A 22,703-nucleotide genomic window follows, 5' to 3' on the forward strand; every position below is an offset into this window, starting at 1 on the left:
GGAAATCATGCCTCACCAGTGTTGACTCTCCCCCAACATATCATGTTTATCTATGTGTCTGGTAATTCTGTTCTTTACTATAATTTAAACCAATTTGCCTGGTACTGAAGTTAGGTTTACTGGCCTGTAATTGTCAGGATCACCTCTGGAATCTTTTATAAAAATTGGATTTATGTTAGCTATCCTCCTGTCATCCGGTATCTACGCTGATTTAAGTGATAGGTTACATTCCGCAGTTAGTTCTTCAATTTCATATTTGAGTTCTTTCAGAACTTTTGGGTGATACCATCTGGTCCTAGTGACTTATTACAGTTTAATTTATCAGTTTGGACCTAAACCATCTCTGACACCTCAATCTGGGACAGTTCCTCAGATTTGTCACAGAAAAAGACTGGCTTGGGTGTGGGGATCTCCCTCACATCTTCTGCAGTGAAAACTGATGCAAAGAATTCATTTAGCTTGTCTTCAATGACCTTGAGTGTTCCTTTAGCATCTTTATTGTCCAGAGGCTTTATTGTCCTTGTCAGGCTTCCTACTTCTGATGTATTTAAAAAATTTTTTTGGTGTTCATTTCTGTATCTTTTCCTAGATGCTTTTCTAATTCTTTTTTCGCCTGCCTAATTATACTTGATTTGCCAGAATTTATGCTCCTTTCTGTATTTTACTCATTAGTAATTGACTTCCACTTTTTAAAGGATCTCTTCTTGCCTCTTAACAGTTTAGCCCTGATGGCACTTTTTTGTCGTCTTACGGTTGTTGTTTTTTAATTTGGGGTATACATTTAATTTGAGCCTCTATTATTGTATTTTTAAGTAATCTCCATGCAGTTTGCAGACATTTCACCCTTCCTTTTAATTTTTGTTTAACTAGCTTCCTCATTTTTGTGTAGTTCCCCTTTTTGAAGTTAAATGTTACTGTGGTGGGTCTCTTCCCCCCTCCCCCTCCAGGATGTTACATTTAATTACATTATGGTCGCTATTACCTAGTGGTTCAGCTATATTCACCTCTTGGACAGATCCTATGCTCCACTTAGGACTAAATCAAGAATTGTCTCTCTTCTTGTAGATTTCAGGAAAAACTGCTCCAAAAGCCGTCATTAATTGATTGAGAAATTTTATCTCTGCATCCCTTCCTGAAATGACATATAGCCAATCAATATGAGGGTAGTTGAAATTTCTCTTTATTATTGGGTTTTCTGCCTTTGTAGCCTCTCTAATCTATCTGAGCATTTCACAGTCACTGTCACCAGGCTGGTCAGATGGTCAGTAGTATATTCCTACTGCTATACTGTTATTGTTCAAGCATGGACTTTCTGTCCATAGAGATCCTATGGTACAGTTTGATTCATTTAAGATTTTTACTTTATTTGACCCTATTCTTTCTTTCGCACATAGTGCCACTCCCCCACCATGTGACCTACTCTGTCATTCCTATGTATTTTGTACCCTTTTATTACTGTGTCCCATTGATTATCCTCATTCCACCAAGTTTCCATGATGCCTGTTATATCAGTATCCTCAATTAAAGCCAGACAGTCAAGTTCACCCATCTTAGTATTTAGACTTCTAGTGTCCCTTAATATAAAACAAGTAATTCATGCGTGTGTGGTTGGTCCAGTGTGTGAAAAATACATCACAAACAGGGCCAAATTCTTTCCCGACATATGCAATGCAATCCCATTTCATTTCAGGACAGGATTTGGCCCATGGAATTTAATAACTTCTTGTTATAGCGGACATCACTGACTGGCAGTATTACAAGTCTTCCAAGTTTTTTTCCTTAACATGTAGGTGAATGTTTAGACTTGGAAGACATGATGTATTATTGTTCGATTTGGGTTATGCAGGGTTCTATGTAGAGACAGTGGTCCTTGGAGAGGGAGCTGTGTGAGCAGCACGAGAGTTTGTTCTCTTCTTTGGTCTCTGATTAGTCTATTCTTGAGTCAGAGTTGCTTCCCGGGAACTGGGCACTGATGTTGGATTAAGATTCCTGAAGGAAGGGATTGCCCTGCATGCTGTTTGACCACCTCTGTTCCAGGACTGGTGTATGTGTGTAAATAAAACAAGTTAAATTTAGAATCTATTGAGAATCTATGTCTCCTCCACTGAGAAGCTGAGCTGCAAAGCCCCTGATATCTGTTGATTCTCAACATAGGGATGACACTGGTATCAGGACAGAGGTTTCAGAATGGCAACAGTAAATGAAATTGCTTCAAAGAGAAATAAGTAACCATGAAACGAAATTGAAAATTTATAAAATTTACATCTCTTATACTTTCTCACAAAATGTTTGCTAATTTGTTTCCAACATGTAAAAATAGCCATGAAAGAACATTACAGTTAAGAAAATTTAAGTGTGCAGAAATTTGGAACTTCTCAGTTAAGATTGTTTATGGATGTGAATCTTCGTTAGAGTAAATGTTTTAATGTACTAATAAAATCCTTTTAAAAATTAATATGATATTAGCTTTTTCATGTTTGAGAACAAATAAAGAGAAAATGAAAAAAGGTGAATATTGCACCGGCAGACCTAGTTTTCAGCATTTTTATAGATCTTCTTTACAGTGGAAATATTTTAAATGTTCATATGCAAACTATATTAATGTTTTAGACTTTCTTTAAAAGTACATTAATGTACATTTACATTAACATAGATATTGCATTTTAATAATAACCGTGTACAATGCTTTGCTTTTACAGTGTACTCCATCTAAGGATTTCAAAGCATGTGTTTGTTGCAGAATGACTATAGAAAGGTGTTCATTGCAGTGTTATACATTGGTAACTACACAAGCAGAAGTAATAGAAAATGTGTTTGCAGTAGCTAGGTGTATGGGTGATTAGAGCAGAATCCTATAGCATGCCTATCAGTATATACATGATGAGCTGGCATATTATCTGGATGAACTAGCTTTAGCTGGAGGCCTTTGCTTATTGTATGATTTGTTTAGTTTAATGTGTGTTTCAGGAAGGATATGGAGGGGAAAGCAGCTGTGGACTAGATGGTGAAAAGCTTCTTCTGTACTTTTTGTTTTTCAAAGCAAGCCAAGACAGGGTCTGAAACTCTGATCCTACCAAAGAGGCAACAGACCCTGTCCAAATGGGAAAAGGTCAGCATAAAGCTGTGTTCATATAAAAGGTGTTTGTACAAAGTGAAAAAAAAATAACCCAACAATATCGCTGTTTGGGAAAGAGGCTGCACATTTCAGCACTTCACAAGGTAACTCTGTACACAGACTATTCAGGCACAAACAGGAGTTGGAGCAGTCCTGAGGCCATGACCTGGAGTGTAAAAACCAGCTGTTTTGACTATAAATAGACCAGTGCCTCTTCTCATGTGAAGCATTTTTTGTGGACTGTAGCGGGGTGGTCACCCCGGTCCAGCCCTGAAGGGGTTAAAGCAGCCCTGGAGAGGGCTGTGGCTGGGAAAAGGGATTAAGAACAGCTAGGGGAAGCTGACTATGTAGCTGACCACAGGTTTGGCTGGCTTAATCAGGACCCAGCTGGCCCTTATAAGAGGGCTGTGGGGCAGAAGCTGGGAAAAGTCTCTCTCTAGCCCTGGAGGGAGAAGGGCTAGCTGCCTGAGAGGAAGGTACCTGAACTGGAGCAGTGCTGGGGAGGGGCAAAGGGAGCTGGGAAGCGCCAGCCTGGTAAACCCCCAGGCTGCAGGCCTTGTTGAAGGCCTATCAAAGGTACTGGGGCTGCAGAGATACAGCCTGGGAATAGGCAAAGGCAGCAGGTCCTAACCCCCCTTGCTGATGTTGAGTGGTTTATAGGCTGCAGTCTGCCCCAGTGACCGGGCGCTAGATGGTGACTGGCAGCACCCACTGAGGCAAAGTGGGGATAGAGGGTTGGGGGTTCCCCGGGGAGGGGAGACCCAGAGTGTGGGGGCACTGCCAGGGGGCAGCACCTCAAGGTAAAGGGGCACTAGGGGTCCAGGAGGGACATGGGGACCCTAAGGCAGGTGAGACACCGGCCTGCAGAGGGTGCTCTGGGCTGGAAGAGCTACTACCCAAGATGACCAGCAGCAGGTGCCGTCCTAGTGAGTGGTCACCTTGCTACATGGACCTTTCCATAAAAATGAAGTGGAAATTGTCAGTTTAGCTGTTGGTGTTTTAAGTTAGATGTACATGACAGTAACAGTATTCTCATTCTAATGCATGAAAGTCACACTGTTATCAAGTTTCAGTCTTATCGTATTAGTATCATATTATAGTGATGCCATTCGTTTGGCAGTAGTAATGTCTGTCAACCTTTCTGTTATAATCCCCAGAGTGCAGGGCTTTATAACTAGGGTGGAAAACAAAATAACTTTTGATTTATCTGAAAACATGTCCGTACAGGAGTTGATCATATTTTACTCAGGAGGATTTTGACTTGCAAGCTTATACAAAGTATATTTGAGGTGTTTTTAGAGTGACTTTTAGTGTTGTGAATGGTGCCAGTTTGATCCACACAACAGGTAGAACAGAGTTGCTGCAGTGTAAGTTTCACCATACGGCCTTACCAATGTACCTCAGTCCTGACCCAGAATGAGTAGTCTGTGAGTGGACAGTTCAGCCTCTATGTTCATTCAGTCCTTTGCCTCTGCAGGCTAATTAGTATCACTGCAGTTGTTGTGGTTATATTTTTTGTAATGCAGACATTAGCCCCCTAGAAAAACATTTCATATAATAGGCCACCCTGTCAGTAGTCAGACAAACCATAGTGTGGGGTGGTACCAGCCCCACAACTTCCTAAACCCTACCTAACAGGTAAAATCAAGCATTTCACTACCCAGTCAAAGACAAACAAGAGACTTCCTGCAGCCAGAGGGCTAAATCCTAGACAGTGATTTCATGAGAGTAGGGAGGCACATCAGCCTGGCAAAATTGTGATGAGATTTATCACTGAAGGCAGAAGTCACCCAGCAAGTGTGAAAAATCGGGACGGGGGTAGGGGGGTAATAGGCGCCTATAGAAGAAAAAGCCCCAAATATCGGGACTGTCCCTATAACATAGGGACATCTGGTCACCCTACACCCAGCCACCCGTACCATGATGGTAGTGAAAAACTAATATTTCACTCACTCAGTAAAACAAAAATTATTCCATCTGGACAGGATGGGCAAGTAGAATTTTGTGAGGATTTACTACCATATAACCCAGCTCTACATTAGCCTCACTAATCCTGAACCGTTTGGGAGAGGTGTAGAGCAGCTGGAATCCCTCGGAGAAGAGTGTTGGCTCCTCCCAATACCAGCGTGGCCTGTCACTCACTCCCTCTTCTCCATGCAGTGCCCTTGGGGTTACTACAGCAACTCTGTTAAGCTGCCATGGCAGAGAAAGATAAGCAGCAGTCAGATCCCCACATGAGTTGTCCTTTCCCTAGATAGTCTTGTTTCCTTTTATGGGCCGGGGCCATAGTTTGTGTTTATGTCATCCCTTCTCGTGATTCCTTTTAAACCCTGATAATTTCTGTCCCTTTCCTGGGTGACAGCTGGAGTAATTGGAGATTAAGGAGCACATGACTCCTTTAAAGGAGGCTGTTACCCAGCTTTGGAGATTAGCCACCACTCCCCAAATCAGGAGCACTGTCCACATACAGCCTCTTGCTGAGAGGTGGGACAGAGTTAGAGCATTGTTAACCCCACCCTTCAAGGATCATGATGACATTGGCCTAAAAATCATAAGTTTTTTTTTTTTTTTTAAAAAATACAGTTTAGATTTTTTTATATTGGCCTGCTGGTTTTGAGACTTTAGAGTTCATAGGGGTCAAGTTTTCAAGCTTTTTCCATGACTTCCCCCTGCCCCCATCAGAGCTGATATAGTCACCTAATTTACATGACTCTGGAATCTGGGGCTTCAAGAAAAACACCAAATATCATGAGACTTGTGATAAAGTCACAAGAGTTAACAGCGGAGTTACAGACTCCGCACCCCTCCTGCTCCAAAAGGGACAGATTGTGACAGCCACAGAGCAATGCCAGGGTGAGTGAGGCCCCTTCAGGAACTGCTAGGCTCACTATAGCCACAGAGCAGGTCTGGGCCCCCCACCAAGCAGGCAACAGGGCCAGGTTTTGGCAGTTTTAAATTAGGAACCCAAAAGGATTTTATCAGTGTGGCTTCTAAGTTAAATTTGCCAAAGAAATAACTGAGTAGCCCACCAGAAGGCTGTCTACATTCTAGAAACTCTATTTAAGCGGAATGATGTCTATTTGCTAGCCAAATATTTAGCATTTTCCTCACTCAACCACCAAACCCCCCCAAACCCATCTTAGTTGTCTCTCTGTTATCAGCAAAAACAACAAGGAGTCCTTGTGGCACCTTAGACTAACAAATTTATTTGGGCATAAGCTTTTGTGGGCTATAACCCACTTCATCAGATGTTATCAGTGGCATTAACAAATGTCCTCATAAATATAGCTTTCCTGTAGTGGTATATTTGGGGGGAGGTGTCAACTAGCATAACCTGCTTCCTACACCAAGAGAGCAGCACAGGCCAAACTTCTCTAAGCACAGTTATAATGTTCTGGGGAATTTCCTAATTAGCCACAGCTAGACTTCCTTCCAGGTCAGGTTCCCCTACAGTCCTTGTGCTTAGGGCATGTAGCTATGGTCCTTTCTCCTATTCAGAGACAGGATATTGAATGCTCTCCCTGCTGTTCCCTGTATGGAATAAATATACCACCAAACAGCAAGGCTTGGATCCCCAAAGCGATTTAGGTGATACAGCACTAAACTTGTAGGTGTCTAGGAAATCACTGGAATAACAATGGAATCCACAAAGCTTAGGTTCCCTGTACAATGAGTGGGGAGAGATGGGGGGGTTAGACTGTGAGCCACAAAACCAGCATGCTAGGAGGGGAGCTGCCTCAGCTAGCCAATGAGAGATGTCAGTGAGAGGTGTGTTTGTGCTTGTTAAGCCCACCTGTCTCGTGGAATTAGGTGCTGAAGTCCAGGCTACAGGGAGGTGCCTATCTCCGCTTGCAATTCACAGCTGGAACCCCTCTCCTAGGGTCAGGTGGCTTAGACACCTAAGCTGTTTCTTGGGAGATGGAGTTAGGTGCTTGCTTAACTCCACACAGAATAGCTGGGAGGGAGTCCTCTCTGCTAGCCTGTAGCCCAATGGTTAGGGTACTCACCCAGAAAATAGGCCAGTCCCCCAGTTCAATTCCTCCCTCTGCCTGCTCTGAATAGGGGCTTTACACTGGAGTGTTGAGTGACTCTCATACTGTCTGTGGCCAATTAAGATTTAATTATTCAGTTAAAGTGAAAAAGCTTCAACAAAAGAGATTGAAAGCATCCCCCCCTGCAATTCAGGCTGTTCAGTAGTTGGAGCACTCACCTGAGAAGTCGAAAGCCCTAGCTGAACTCCCTTCTCCCCTGCCACAGGTAGTAAAAGAACTGGGGTCTCCCACATTTGGGGCGGGTACCCTAGCCACTGGGCTATGAGGGAGCCCTTGCCCCTTTCCCCCCATGTCTGATTTGTGTGAAGTTGGGGGTACTCAGAGACTGCACACTGGACTGGGGCCCTTGGGAAAGATACGTGGAGGAACACCTATCTTCCCCTGGTTTGTGGATTGTAGTAGGGCTTAGGTGTGAGATAGGCGTCTGGATGTCTAAAGTGAAGCAGCAGAGGAAGAAATATAGGTGCCTGGGAAACTTTTACAGCAGAAATATAGGTATGTCTACACTGAAATTAAGCACCTGTGGCTGGCCCGTGTTAGCTGACTCAGGCTTGGTGGGCTCGGGCTACAGGGCTGCAAAATTGCAGTGTAGACATTCAGGCTTGGGCTGGTGCTTGAGCTCTGGGACCCGCAAGGTGGAGGGTTTCAAAACCCGAGCTTTGGCCTGAGCCCTAATGTCTATACCACAGTTTTACAGCCTGAGCCCTGTGAGCCCAAGTCAGCTGACCTGGGCCACCTGCAGGTGTTTAATTGCAGTGCAGACACATACAGGATTAGGAGGTGGGTGAGAGGTTTTTTATGGATCACAGTGGTGCCTAAAAATGGAACTTAAACTCCAGATGTAGGCACCTAGGTACCTTTGCAGATCTGGGCCCTAGTAACATAGGATGGTAACTTAAAAGTGAAATGGTCCTTGTCATAACCATACAGCTAAGGGAAACCTAGAATTCCTCCTTACCTGTAGGGGGTTAAGAAGCTCAAATAACCTGGTTGGCACCTGACCAATGGGGAAAGAAGATTCTTTCAAATCTGGGGGGGGAGGCTTTGTTTGTGTGTTCTCTTGGAAAGCAGAGAAGATCAGGTCAGAAAACTCCTCCTCCTATAAACCATCCTAAAGTGAGTCTCAGTATTGCAAAAAGAGTAGGTAAATAAGGCAGGGCGCGTTAGATTACTTCTTGTTTTCAACTTGTGAATTTTCCCTGTGCTAAGAGGGAGGTTTATCCCTGTTTTTTTGGAACTTTAAAGTTATGCCTAGAGGGGAATCCTCTGTGTTTTGAATCTGATTACCCTGTAAAGTTATCTTCCATCCTGATTTTACAGAGGTGCTTCTTTTACTTTTTTTCCCTTTATAATAAAGTTCTGTTTTTTAAGAATCTGGTTTACCTATTTGGTTGGTAGATTATTCTCAAGCTTCCCCAAGAAAGGGGGTGAAGGGTCTTGGGGGGCTATTTTAGGGAAACAGGAACTCCAAGCAGTCCTTTTCCTGAATCTTTGTCTAACTCACTTGGTGGTGGCAGCAGTACCCATCCAAGGACAAGGAAGGATTTGTGCCTTGGGAAAATTTTTAACCTAAACTGGTAGAAATAAGCTTAGGGGGTCTTTCATGTGGGTCCCCACATCTGTACCCTTGAGTTCAGAGTGGGGAGGGAATACTGACAGTCCTGTTACAGAGGGCAATAGGCATCTGCCCGCAGTTATGGAAATCTGCCCTGCACTTTCTAGAATCTGTAGGGGGTTATCTAGAAATCAGTGTAGAGGAGGTTTCTAGACACACAAAAACAACCAAACAAAAAATCACTGAATGCAGATTCAGTAAATACTTAAATGAGAGCAATCATTGTAGGATTTAGTGTAATTATAAGGCAAATTAGATAGAGAGAAATTGTTCTAACAGAGTCCCTTAAACTGGCAATAGTGGCCATATATTTTTCTTATCATTGTAAAAATATTCTACCTTTTCCTTTAAACTATACTGACCCAAGTGAATAGCTGCCACATTCTTGGGTTTTGAGTCTATAAATATATATGTGCTGAAATTGATATATTACTCTCAGTGAGAGCACTCTAATAATGTCAGTGTTTTTAATCTCATTCACCCCCCAACAGTCTGTACCATATGTCACCTCAACAATTTATAACATACAGAAATATTGGCTAAGTTCATTGAAATTAATGATACTGCACCCACTTACTCCAGCAGTGAATTTGGCTCATCATTTTTGATCAATGTTCTTTCTGGCAGATGGTCTGTTGTGTTTGTTTTCAGCAGGACTAGATGTTGAAGCAATCTATCCTCGCAGCATTTTAAAATGATATTTTAGATTGTCCTGTAAGTGTGTGTGTGTGGGTTTTTTGTTTTGTTTTTTAATATATTCTCCCAGTAGTATCAATGCATTTTGGCATTGAAATCTTGTCTGTTTCAGTTTGTGATATTGTACAGGCCAGAAAGGTCAAACATTTAAACAAAACGTTTTAATAATCCATTTTTAATAAAGTCTGTGGAAAAGATACTAATGCTTCCAAAGGCATATCCAGTCTTTTCACTTCATTCCTAGAGGCAGCAGGGTCTATTATTTAACTTATATTATGGTAGTGCCTAGAGGCCTCTGCTGGCTTGGGGCTTCATTTTTCTAGGCACAGTACATACACATAATAAATGACAGTTCCTGCCCCCAAAGAATGAACAAACTAAAATATCTAGTGATTAGACCAGATACTTGGAAATTCTTATGCCTTAATCTGCAGTTGAGTTGCTCTGTGTGTTCAGAAAATTACTTAGGCCCAGATACACAAAGGTACATAGGTGCCTAAGTTCTAGTTTTAGGCACCACTGTGATTCACACAACCTCTGCTCAGCCACCACCTATTCCTGTAGGAACCTAAATTCACATGGAGCTTAAATTCTCACCGTAAAAATTTCCTAGCCACCTAAGTTTCTCCAAGCGTGCACATGTTGCTGCCTCACTCCAAGCATCTGGAAGCTCATCTCCCTTCTAAGACTTCAAGCAATCCACGAACCAGGGGAGGATGGATGCTCCTGCGCCTCTCTTCCCTTAGGGCCAAATATAGTAGGTGTGCTTGGAGGCACCTAGAAAAATCACAAGAGTAACGCTGCAATCCACAAAGCCTGAGTTTGGCCTAGGCTCCCTAGCCAATGCATGTATCGAGAGAGGCGCCTAAGAATGCAACCCACAAAAGCTAGCATGCTAGGTTGGGAGCCAACGACAGGGATGTGCACTAAATCCCTCTCCTCTCTCAGAGATAGGCACCTAAGTTCAGGCTGCAGGGAGGTGCCTGTCTCTGCTAGCAATCCACAAATGGAAACTAGTCGACGAGCCAGGTGAGCTAGGTGCCTAAGCTGCTTCTTGCGGGAATGAGCTTGGTGCCTGCCTTACTCTTCACAAAATGGCTGGAGGAGGAGGTGGTGCCCATTTGTATCTTTTAACCTGATGGCTAGAGCACGTGCCTGGGGTGCGGAAGACCCAGCTCCAATTCCCCTCTCTCTGCCAGAGGGGGACAAAGGATTTGAATAGGGGTCTCCCACTTCTCAGGAGAGTGCTCTAAACTCTGACTCTGTGGTTTCTACAGGTTTTTGTTGTGCAAAAAGCAAGAGACAACATCCACCCTAAAAACCCTGTATTGTACAAACTTTAGGACTCCCTGAAAAGCCCATCAATGTCATTCTTAAGCTAAAGGAGCTATTACAAAGTGACAGGTGACACAGCCTTCCCCCCAGCCACTGAGTGCACCTGCGATTTTAAGCACTCCAGCTCCAGATTTGGGTCAGTTGTGTGCTAGTGGTAGCATTTACCTCATGAATAGGGCCATACCAAATTCAAGGCCATGAAAAACGCGTCAGTGACCGTGAAGTATCTGGGAGTATCTGGTCTCCCCCCATGAAATCTGGTCTTTTGTGTGCTTTTACCCTATACTATCCAGATTTCACAGGGGAGGTCGGCATTTCTCAAATTGGGGGTCCTGATCCAAAAGGGAATTGCGGATCGGTTGCAAGGTTATTTTAAGGGGGTTGTGGTCTTGCCGGCCTTACTTCTGCACTGCCTTCAGAGCTGGGCGGCCGGAGAACGGTGGTTGTTGGCCGGGTACCCAGCTCTGAAGGCTGCGTCCCGCCAGCAGCAGTGCAGAAGTAAGGGTGACAATACCATACCATACCATGCCATCCTTCCTTCTGCGCCGCTGCCATCAGAGCTGGGTGGCCGGAGAGTGGCGCCTGCTGACTCGAGGGCCCAGCTCTGCAGGCAGCAGCGCAGAAGTAAGGGTGGCAATACCATACCATGCCATCCTTACTTCTGCGCTGCTGCTGGCAGCGGCTCTGCCTTCAGAGATGGGACCCCAGCCAGCAGCCGCCGCTCTCTACCTGCCCAGCTCTAAAGGCCGTACGGCTGCCAGCAACAGCGCAGAAGTAAGGGTAGCAGTACCACAAGCCCCCACCCCGTGAGCCCCCCACAACTCCTTTTTGGGTCAGGACCCCTACAATTACAGCACTGTGAAGTTTTAGATTTAAATAGCTAAACCATGAAGTTTATTTTTAAAATCCTACGACTGTGAAATTGACCAAAATGGACAGTGAATTTGGTAGGGCCCTACTCATGAATACTACTGCTGTTATTTTTAATGGGGATATTGCATGTAATTCCTTGTGCATCAGAATTATTGGTGGGATTTGAAAAGTGCATAAGTGACTGAAAATCCCACTGAAGTATTGTAAAATATGTTTACCAACAGCATCGAAGCTCACACAGTTCTTTGTTTTCAGCTCTCCTGGCTATTGCTCTTCATCGTTTCCTATGGGCATGGAGTTTTGCTAGTAGAGTGGAGTGTATGAAAAGTCAAGCTATGAAAACCACCTCAATGCAAGATAGCGCTTACCAGGTATAATTTTTTTTTCTTGGCAGTGATTTGCAGCAGATCTTAAAAATCCATGTGCTCATGGTGAAGCTTTCTGATCAATTTCTGTGGAAAGTAAATTTTCATTTACAAAAAATGTGGGTCTTGCTTCCTCCCCCTCCCCACTAGTCTGACACTGACTACCAATGGCCTTATTTCTGATTTAAAATAGCATAAACAAGAGGTGAATCAGGCCTCAAATTTCTAACCATTATAAACATGAGCAGCATGTAAACTGATGCAGTGCTGTCTTCCTAAGTCTGCAAATGGACAGTCCAAATGCAGTGTTTCTGCTGTTGCTCAAAGCTTTCCCAAGATGCAGCACCGAAAAAGCTAAACAGTCTTGTCAGTTGTGTGTGTTGCTATTCAGAATCCTATAGGCAGTTGTGAAAGTGGCAAGAATTAAGGTCCACTTCACCCTAATGTTGCTTGGGAACTCTGTGAGCCAAAGCAGGCAGTGGAGCTGTTCACTGAGAGGGATTACTCAAAAACAAAGATATAGTTAGAGTAGTGGAGACCCCACCTAATCAAGGACTTTCAGAGAGTTTCACATTTATCTGTCATCTAGTAGCTAGAGACTGATATGAAAGAGGGGGCCAGGGACAGCATCTTGGTAGAAATTCCAGCATCCTCCTCTTTCCTGGCAGCTGTGGGGAGATTGGTCTCTTACCTCAGTATTACCTCTGGCCAATTCCTACCCATTCATCTTTTGTACAGGCCAGTAACTAGCAAGTCTGACTAGTAGGTGTCTAGTAATATTTCCAAGCCCTTTAGGTGAGAATATGGGTGGATGCACGGAGATGTTTGAGGGTGAGCAAGAGTGGGGGGATGAGATGGGCTACAATAAGAGAGGTAAGGTATTTCGAGCAGGGGGCTGATTTTTATTTTTCCTGGTGAGTGTTCCACCCCAAGGCCCCTGCCCCTGCTCCACCTCTTCCCCCAAGGCCCCCACCCCCACTCTGCCTCTTCCCGCCTCCGAGGCCCTGCCCTCGCTGCGCCGCCTCCCACCCCGCCCCCGAGGCCCTGCCCTTGCTCCGCCTCTTTCCGCCCCTGCTCCGCCCTCTCGAGGCCCCTCTGTCACTCCATCTCTTCCCACCTCCTCCCTGATGCCCCCCACCCGCTCGCTGCTCTCCTCCCTCCCCCAAGTGCCTTCTGCCAGCTGATTGGTGCTGAGAACCCCCTGTGTTTTTCCCATGGGTGCTTAAGCCCCGGAGCACCCGTGGAATCAGTGCCTATGATTTAGATGGTGTCTGGAGAAATGGGAGGGAAAAGGGAGAGAGAGGCAGAGAACACAGTGTAGAGATGGCAAGAGAGGAATAAGGGAAGAGAAGGAAAAAAAGAAGCAGACACTGAAAACAACTACTTTGGGGAAAAAGAGACATCAGAACCTAATAGGGAGGGGAAAGAAAAAGTGGAGGGAAGCCAGCTAAGTGTGACAAAAGCAAGAGCTGCTAGTGAACCAAGCTGATTGAACAGCCTTCACACATATTTCACTTCATCATTTTCACCACTATCCATCAACTGATTTATTCAACAAATAGCTTTTTCTGGTATGCAATCAGCCATACCCATAAGTCACATTTAATTTTTTTCATTGCATTATCTTGCTTGACAATATATTACAATTAAATATAGTGCACACTAAACAGTGCACAAATACCCCTTTAAATTGCAGGAAGTGTATTGTGGTTGAGGAAGGATGGTGTATCAGTGGTATATTTTTTACCCAGGGTTAAAAGCTTAGACCTTGGGTGTCAATTAAATTTCTCAAACTCAGATTTATAATAATTGAAAACCATTGATGCAACGCAGTCCTATTGTTGTATTAATTTAATTATGTTGATATGAGTGACAGTAACAACATGTACAAAAATAAAAGCTGTACATGTAATTGATTTAGGTGAACCTCATTTCAAAACTGTGGTGAAGGGATATGTGTGAAACTTTCTGAACCTACCTTCCTGGTGAATTAGAACACTTTCCTAATGTCAGTCAGTCTCTGCAATGTGGCCTGTATGAAAGGGTTACTCTTTACATAAAGTGGATCAGACTTTTGTATTTCAGTTCAGAACTCAAAGTGCTTTATGAAACGTCTTTTACCAATTTTACTCGTAGAGGATCTTATTTATAGAAAAAAAACATATAAACTGGTACAATACAACAGGTTTGTTTGTATTAGTCCGGTGAAAAGCTTTGTTGATCTTCTGCTATTTCTATTTTAATTGAAGACACTCTGTGCACTTTCTGCTCAGAAGAATCCCAGGAGAAAAAGTGGATTATTTGAGACTACAAATGCAAGAAAGGTAAAAGCCAAAGCGTTTGCATACTAGACCAGTTACAACTGCATTCAAGTTGAACATGTTTTCTGTACTCCCTGGTGCTTAAAACTTTGGGCCTGGTTTTTACCTGTTACTTGCACTGGATTTACTTGAGTGTAATGCTGTTGACTTCAGTGAAATTATTCCTGAATTATATTAGTGCAAATGATAGCAGAATCAGCCCTGTAAGGTTAAGACCAAGTTGAAGGTGGTGGAAAACTACACAGGTTAAGTAAGCGTGTGTAAAAATTCTTTTTACACTTCTATTTGTCTCTCTTATGTGGCTCTTCTTCTTTCATCTTGGAACGCTAGTATTTCCGTAATTATCTGCACTTTAAAAAAATTAGTTTTTTCCCCCCCATACTCCTTTTATTCCTTTGATCTATTAATCTGGAAAGGGCTACAAGGCTCACTGTTTCTGCCGTTTTTATGTTTTGGTGTGCTATTTTGGCTGAGGTTGGAATCTTTGTCAGCCAGTTATTTCACTCCCTTTTCCCAGTCCTATTTATACCTCTTAGAGGGACACTATCTGCTTGAAAAAAATCTCACTTCTGTCTGAAAACTTTTTACCTGCTATTATTTTAGTTAGCACCAAAGGTTATTGTAGCAAAATATGAGATCTTTCTTCCAGCTTGATTACTTTGTGCATTTGACAGCACTTGGTGTACAGTCTTTCACTATTTCCTTGTATAGCTAGTCAGGTTCTACTTTTTGTGGGGGGTTTTCATACAGCATCAGGGGAAAGAAAAAAGATAAGAAAATGTGATTTTTAAAATCACAGAATTGTCAAGGGGACTCCGGGGCAGGTGTAGTCCAGTAACTGAAATGACTGTACATTGAATTCATTTGTTCTAAGTGGACTAGATGTCAGGCAGACAGTGTTACTTTAAAATTACTAGGAGGGTCTGATTTCTCCAGAGCTCTGCCCTGTGGATAGTCATTTACACCTGTGTAAAATGACTATAAAACAATATCAAATCAGAATGGTAGCATTTTACACCCACTTTGCACTCACAGAGGGAGTTCATCCCTGCCCTGTGGCCACTTTTTTTCTGCCATGATGGCACAAAGGGGAAATAAAGCAGCTATAGAGACTTCCACAAGGAATATCCAGGAGCCTTTGGTGCCTGAAGCAAGTTGGGTGCAGATTGAGGTGAGGTGGTCATGACTCCAGCTGTTCTTGGGCGGCACAGCTCCTGTATGGGCCACTGCAGTTGCGGTGCAAGTTAGGGCAACCCATAAGGCTGCTGTAAACTGTGTTTGACTTGATCTAACCCCCAACAACCCCAGAATAGGGAAGGTGCATTGGCTTCCCCCTGACTGAGCACTAGCACGGGGATGAATTGGCTCTAATGCTTTGAGATCTGTGGGTGAAAAGCACTGTATAAGAGTTAGGTGCCATTATTATGGCTATGGATGGGTGTGAATGATTACACAAGGTGCAAAGTAATTGAGAATCAGGCCATAATTTTTAAAACTTGGAATACAACTGTAAGTAGAGAGTCTGCAAATGAGAATTTTAACCTGGTAAGTAGATTATCTCTCAATGTATTGTGGAATTCAGTGCCAGTACTATATAAATAATCTAGGGAAGAATTCTGTACCTGACAAATCCTGCATTTCTTAGTCATTCCTTACTACAGCTAAATTCCCATTAACTTCATGGTAGGAAGAGTGGTTCAGTGGTTGGAGCCCTACTTGGAGAACCAGGAGAGCTGGAGTGGTATTTTCAAAAGCACTTAAATGATTTATGATTACAAGTCACTTACGAGTTTCTGAAATTTCTATAACTTGGTTTTATTCTTGATCCAGATACTAACTTGATGTGTAAATTTGAGCAAGTCACTCAGCTTCCCTGTGTATCAGTATCCTTATTTGTAAAACGAGAATAATAATGCTTACTTTACTTAATAAAATACTTTGAGATTTATGAATGCTAAAGGCTTCACCCCATGGTAGTAACCTCCTTAGGAATATCTCCCTAATTCAGTACTTAGAGATCTTATTTATTGTTCTGTGCTTACAAATGGAGATTGGAGGAGAATGCAACAACAAAAATTACTACGAGTTAACTATGCTTTGATAAAAAATCATGCTGTTTTGTTTCTTAACTATTATTTTTTGAGAAAGTAATACAATTAAAAATGGGTCCCACAGCTGCAGACTTCCTTTCCTCCTATTCACTTCAGTCTCAGTACCCCCTCCAGATCTATGTACAAAAGCTGCAAGGATCATGTATCAAACCTAGATGTTTCCAGAGACATCCGGGGGCAGAAAATCAACCTGCCTCAGGTGGAGAAGCCATCGGAGAAGATTTCAGCACCCATCCAGTCTGTTACTGCTGTGGATAAAAGTAAAGTAACAACAGACCACAGTCGATACCTCAGGGCTCGCTCAAACACTTTAGTGGTGCCTTTTCATAGTACTAGAGAGATTAAACTGGAAAACAAATCCAGGTTAGATTTGCCATCTTCAAAGGTAGCATCAGAAGGACTATCAGCTGAGACACACCAAGTTCCAGAGTGTCCAAATTGCAAAAAGGAAAGGAGGATCCAGAATGAGTACGACAAGTTCATTTTGCAGTCAAAGAGGGACAAGGAGGCCTTGCAGAAGACGATTGTGGAGCTAGAAGCTGAGCTGAAAAGATATGAAGAGCATAATAAACTAGCTCAAGGGCAAGAGAGTGAAGTAACCTGCTCTGTGGTAAGTCAAAGATACCTGCCTTTTAATATGACTTCAGAGGAGTGTGCTCCTGTTATTCCCTATGCTGCATATCAGTGTGCATATGTGGATCAGAGGGCATTGCAAGAAAGGAGGGAACCTTAAACAGAACCAACACTATTCAGTTCCAAGTGGAATCATTCATCTTTTCTAATTCTGTCTGGTTGCTATCTACTTTTTTGCTGTAATCCGACATGAGGTGAGGTGGCTGAAACCTAAGTAATGGAAAGGTGTGGATTTTTTTTTTAAAAGAGAGAGAATATAACCCCACACCACACACCCACCCACAATTTTCCAGTATTTTCACTTTTGGTGGCATTAGTGTTAATGACATGTTAGAGGTAATGACATGATATGGTATGGCATGTTTATTATACAGCATTTTAAGTGCCCCAAAATAATAATGAATATTTTGCTGAGGCCTTTGGATACTCATTGGAGGGAGCCCTGTTGTAATGAAACAGTGACTGAAGAATAAATGTTCATGTTTGGTCTTTAGACAGTAAAGAACTCTGCAAGCCAACCTGATCCTTGGTGTAATTCCATCATGTCTATATTGTACTGCAAAATCCACGTTAAAATAAAGCAGACTTGCCTCTAGAATAAGGTGCTACGCAGTATGGTGGTGAAATCTGGCTCTAAATGTTTGAAGTAGAAGAGAACTTCCGCTATGGTATATTGAAAATTATGGTGTCCCATAGCACAACTTTAGTCTTCTGTAATCCTGTTTTTTAAGAAGTTTTTTTCACTTCCTCGCCCCTTTAGAACTTCAGCAATAAACAGAATTCTCCTTTTCTGAACACCTATGGATTTACCCTTACAGAAAGTTCCTGGAAATCTTAGAGAATAGAGCCTCAGTTCAGTGAGGTGCTAAACCTAAACCTAAGCATTTGAGTAGTCCCATTGAAGTCACATGATTAAAAGTTAGATATGTGCTTAAGTACTTCGAGGAACTGGGATCTAAACCGACAGGCCACTTTAGAAATGTAATAGGGTTATTATTTTAAGATCTATAGACTGAATAGAGAATTCTGTCTTTTCTTAGGTTTTTTTTGAACCACCCTATAGACTTCTACAGCAGGGATAGAATTCTTTATTGAACTCTACAGTATATTTCAAAGTTTCCATAGGAAGATTATCATTTTCTGTTTAAAAATCAATAGGATAAAGAACTGTTCCGTAAGGGGTTTTTCTTATAGTGGGTTTTCCCCTAAAACTTTTTTTTGGGGGCATATTTTTAATGCCTAGGCTCTTATCTTGCTAACAGCTATTCACATGCTTGACATTACACAAGTTGTCCTGTTGAAGTCAGTGAAACTACTCCCATGTGTAAAGTCAAGCATGTAACTGTAAGATCAGGATCTAAGTGTCTCCTCCTAAATAAATGGCTGGTTAGCAACTCTCTGCCTTATGTAGGTTTATATTTTGTCTCTAAATTGCCTTGTTTGTCCTGGATGTGACCAACTACTGCACAAGTTATGCTGGTGTGCAACAGCCAGAATCCATGAAAACAATAGCAACTTGGAATTATAAGTATTAACAAGAGCCTCTTTTTTTGTCATATGAAAACAAGAAACATAATGTGCACTGCCACTATAAAATGTGCAATGACTCTTGCACTGACTTAATTTTTCCTTTTATTAAATCAGGAAGAACAGCAGCACCTGAGAGGGGAAGTTTCCTTTGTTGATGGTTTGGTAGGAATGTGTAAAAATGAACAAGCATATATAAGAAGCAGATCAGACCTGAACAAACCAGAAGAGGAGAGCAAAGGGAAGCAGCAACAAATGGTAAAAGTCCGTTTCACTTTTTGTTTTTGTTGTTTTTCCTGCAAAGTACTTCTGAGGTCTCAAGAATTGGAGTATCTTTATAAAGCACTTTTTAAAAAGATCACACTGAATAACAGAACTGCTTGAGAGATAAAAACACAAAGACATCCCAATGTGTCAGGTTTTAAATATAAACTAGAAACTGATTCAGTAGAGAGAGAACTTAGTGAAGGTTGCAGAATCCAGTTTCATCAAGCATATTACCTATACCAGGCTGTCTCCAAGAACAAGACTTGTTGTAGTCTAGGAAGGATAAACATTCTTATAAATCAGACTTTTTTTTCCATATGTGTTTTCTCCTTCCCTCCTTACCCGCATTGAAGAAAGCCGGAAATATGGTTGAATCTATTGAATTAGAAAAAAGTTGCAAAGTTGTACCGACCTGCTGCCGTACACCTGAAATTTCATGAATTAACTTGTCTTGCTGGTTTGTCAACATACAGTGTGACAATTTTTCATCCATGATTGCAACTGCAGTCTGGAAATAGTCTGATTTACTATTAGTTTTAGTGCAGAAGAGATAAGAGATCCTTTTAAATCTGACAGGAAACACAGCTAGACTTGTACAAATGAAGGACTTGACCTGAAGTATCAGAAATATAACATGGAAAATGTTCCATTAGATAATGTTGCTTTTCCTTTGGCTAGAAAATGATGGGTACTGACAGTGCTAATTTTATTTACTTTTAATTTATAAATGTTGTTTACAAATTTAAATATTCCCTGAAACATTACGCTTACTTAGCTTTTCACAAACACACAAAGTGTAAATACGGGATCCAACTTGAATTGATTTTGTTAGGAATATAAAGCACTGAGCACAGCTCAGCAGTGGCTGGCATGACACGGGAAAGGGGAATCAAAGGAGCTTTGCACACCTGTGCAAATAACCCCAACATCCTGATCCTGCAAAGACTCGCACATGTGCATAATCTTACACTATACATTGTACTGTTAAAGCAATGGAACTACTCACAGTGCATGAAGGTGTAAGTCTTTTCAGGATTGGGGCCCAAATTGGCACACCAAAAAAAACAAACAAAAAAATCAACTAAATTTAACAATTGTAGAACCAGTCTTCTCTAAGCATTATATAACTTGTTCTTTTCGCAAAAATAAATAACTGCAGAGTAAAATAGAGTTATTGTAACTATAGTAGAACCTGAGAGTTACAAACACCAGAGTTATGAACTGACCGGTCAACCACAAACCTCATTTGGAACCTGAAGTACACAATCAGGCAGCAGCAGAGACAAAAAAGGCAAATGCAGTACAGTACTGTTTTAAATGTAAAGTACTAAAAAAAAAAAAAGGGGGAGGGGGTTTAAAAAAAAAGATTTGATAAAGTAAGGAAACTGTTTCTGTGCTTGTTTCATTTAAATTAAGATGGTTAAAAGCAGCATTTTTCTTCTGCATAGTAAAGTTTCAAAGCTGTATTAAGTCAATGCTCAATTATAAACTATTGAAAGAACAACCATAATGTTTTGTTCAGTTATGAACACCTCAGGAATGGAGGTTGTTTGGAACTCTGAAATGTTCATAACTCTGAGGTTCTACTGTAACAGAGTCCTTTCACATCCTTCTGCTTTCAGACTGTCTTCCTTCTAATAGTAGGGGAATAGTTCTTAAAAGATCTAACACTTTCATTAGAAACCACTGTTAATCATGCAGGAAACAGTTTTTACTCTCCCATTCAGGAAGCTTTGTTTTGCATCCCTGAATATCTGCATCAAACAGTCAAGATCTGGGAAGATAAAATTCCTCATCTAGGATGAAGTTTTCCTTGAATGGGGTTGGTTCCAGAACTTGCTCCTGTTCTCATTTTCTTATCTTATTTTCTTGAATTGTTCAATATTAATGATTTACGTTACTCATTGGTCAAAGCATTCCTGGAGTACTCTGTTTAGTTGTATTTTTAAAATCTGTTAGGGAGCAAACGATAGGTACTCTCTTTCATGGAACGGGTGTGTAAATTGAAAGTATTTTCAAAATAAGTGTTTTAATAGTTATACGGTTTATTCGTCACCTTATTATATAAGGCCTTCTTGACATCCAGTGCCTCTTTCAAATTCACTCATTTAAAAAACTATTTTTTAAAATACACAATTAAAATATGTTATGACTGTCAGCTTCTTTCCTCTCAACACACTCATCCTTGGGCACATATTAGGAGTCAGGAGATTCTGTTTGCTGTTTTCTATCTGGTGCTATAAGTAGATTGCCATCTGCTGGATACAGTGAACAATATATACTGGCTCTATTGTGCTTGTTGTCTGTGATTGTTTCTATTCCTTGATACACTTTCAAAATTTGAAGGTGAACTTACTGTTCCTGAAAGATACCTGAGAGGTCTCTGGAGAGCGAAATCCACATGTGGGTGACTAGTGGTCTTACAGATGAAACAGATATAGCACAGACAGTGACAAGAGAGTCTGTCTTATGCTGCTCTGCCCGTGTGTTCCAGCCCTGCTCTAGAGGTACCAGCTCTGGGACTGACAGGGTAGTTTAAACTCCATGCCTATTCAGAGCTTGTGTACTTTGCCTATACTGTCAGCAAGGTGTGATGTGGAACCTACCCACTGGCTAACTTCGTATAAGCCACCATTAGCGACAGAAATGTAAATGTTGGTTCATTCTTGTCCTGCGAGGAAGCTACAGTCCTGATTTTTCTGGACAATTGAGGGAAATTACAATGTTTTTAGCTATTTGAACAATAATTCCAATAACAATGTTTTTGCATGTGTAGACCACTTTCCATACAAGGATCTCAAAGTATATTAGAGAGGTGGGTAAATTTTCTTTCCATTTTATAGAAAGAGAAACAAAGACAGAGGTGATCACTTACCTGAAGTCTCACAGTGGGTCAAGAAGAGAAGCCAGAGCTCCTAATTCCTAGTCAAATGTGCTAAGGACTGATCCAAAGCCCCTGGAAGTCAGATCCACAAAGGGACTTGATGTTGCAGTGCTCAGTGTTGCAGTTCCTAAATTTTAGGTGCCTTGAAAATCACAGGATCCGCAAAGCCTAAGTTAAATAATGAATGGAGAGAGATGGATGCCTAAGAGCAGGATCCACAAAAGCTGAGGAGCTGCTTCAGCTAGCCAGGCAAGAAGGCTGTAACCATATTGGGGTTCATTAACTAACAAACCAGTGAATGAGAAAGGAATAAAACTTTAATAAAACAAACTGAAAAGCATCTCTGATGAACTGCTGTACGTAGCCATGCACTGTTCCCAACCCCTACTTCCAGGGCACATCTCCACATTGTAACACTCACAACATAGTCCCTTAGGAGGAAGCATCTCCAAATCACAGTAGTTCATAAACATATCTCTACTGGGGGTGTGCCTAAGCCCCATCCCTCTCACAAAGTTAGGCAGGGAGGTGCTTATCACTGCTTGTGATCTGCAGCCAGGAACTCCTTTCCTGGAATTAGGTGGTGCAGGGTTTAGGTACCTAAATCTGGGGTTTAAGCATCTAAGTCCCTTTGGATCTGGGCCTGGTTCTTGGCATTGACTTCAACGGGCTCTGGATTTTGAGCCCCTAATGACTATTCCGTGCTAAACTGCTTTCAGGAATAAACTGATGTATCAGAGAAGGGGGGAAAAAAACAAAAATTAATCTTTACTTAAAGGAGAGCAGTATGTCCTGTTCTGCAGTTTTTAGAACGGACACAAAGCCAGGGGTAAATTGGGCCAACTCACAGCAACTCAGCAAGCCCAAGTACTTTTTTGTGATGGGTGACATCTAATGCTCCAGAATCTA

The 22,703-nt window shown here is 41.9% G+C and overlaps 1 protein-coding gene across 1 annotated transcript in view; it reads left to right on the plus strand.

Annotated features, from left to right (window-relative positions):
• LOC141985427 (uncharacterized) overlaps positions 1-22,703 on the plus strand; it is a 95,556-nt gene that overhangs the window by 32,995 nt on the left and 39,858 nt on the right. Inside the window, exons 4-7 of the mRNA XM_074949531.1 lie at positions 11,942-12,057; positions 14,301-14,375; positions 16,548-17,093; positions 18,761-18,901. Coding sequence (XP_074805632.1) covers positions 12,007-12,057; positions 14,301-14,375; positions 16,548-17,093; positions 18,761-18,901 — 813 coding nt within the window. The 5' untranslated portion in view covers positions 11,942-12,006. The remainder of the gene's footprint in view (positions 1-11,941; positions 12,058-14,300; positions 14,376-16,547; positions 17,094-18,760; positions 18,902-22,703) is intronic.

This window comes from Natator depressus, chromosome 3 (genome assembly GCF_965152275.1).
Source record: "Natator depressus isolate rNatDep1 chromosome 3, rNatDep2.hap1, whole genome shotgun sequence".
NCBI lineage: Eukaryota > Metazoa > Chordata > Testudines > Cheloniidae > Natator > Natator depressus.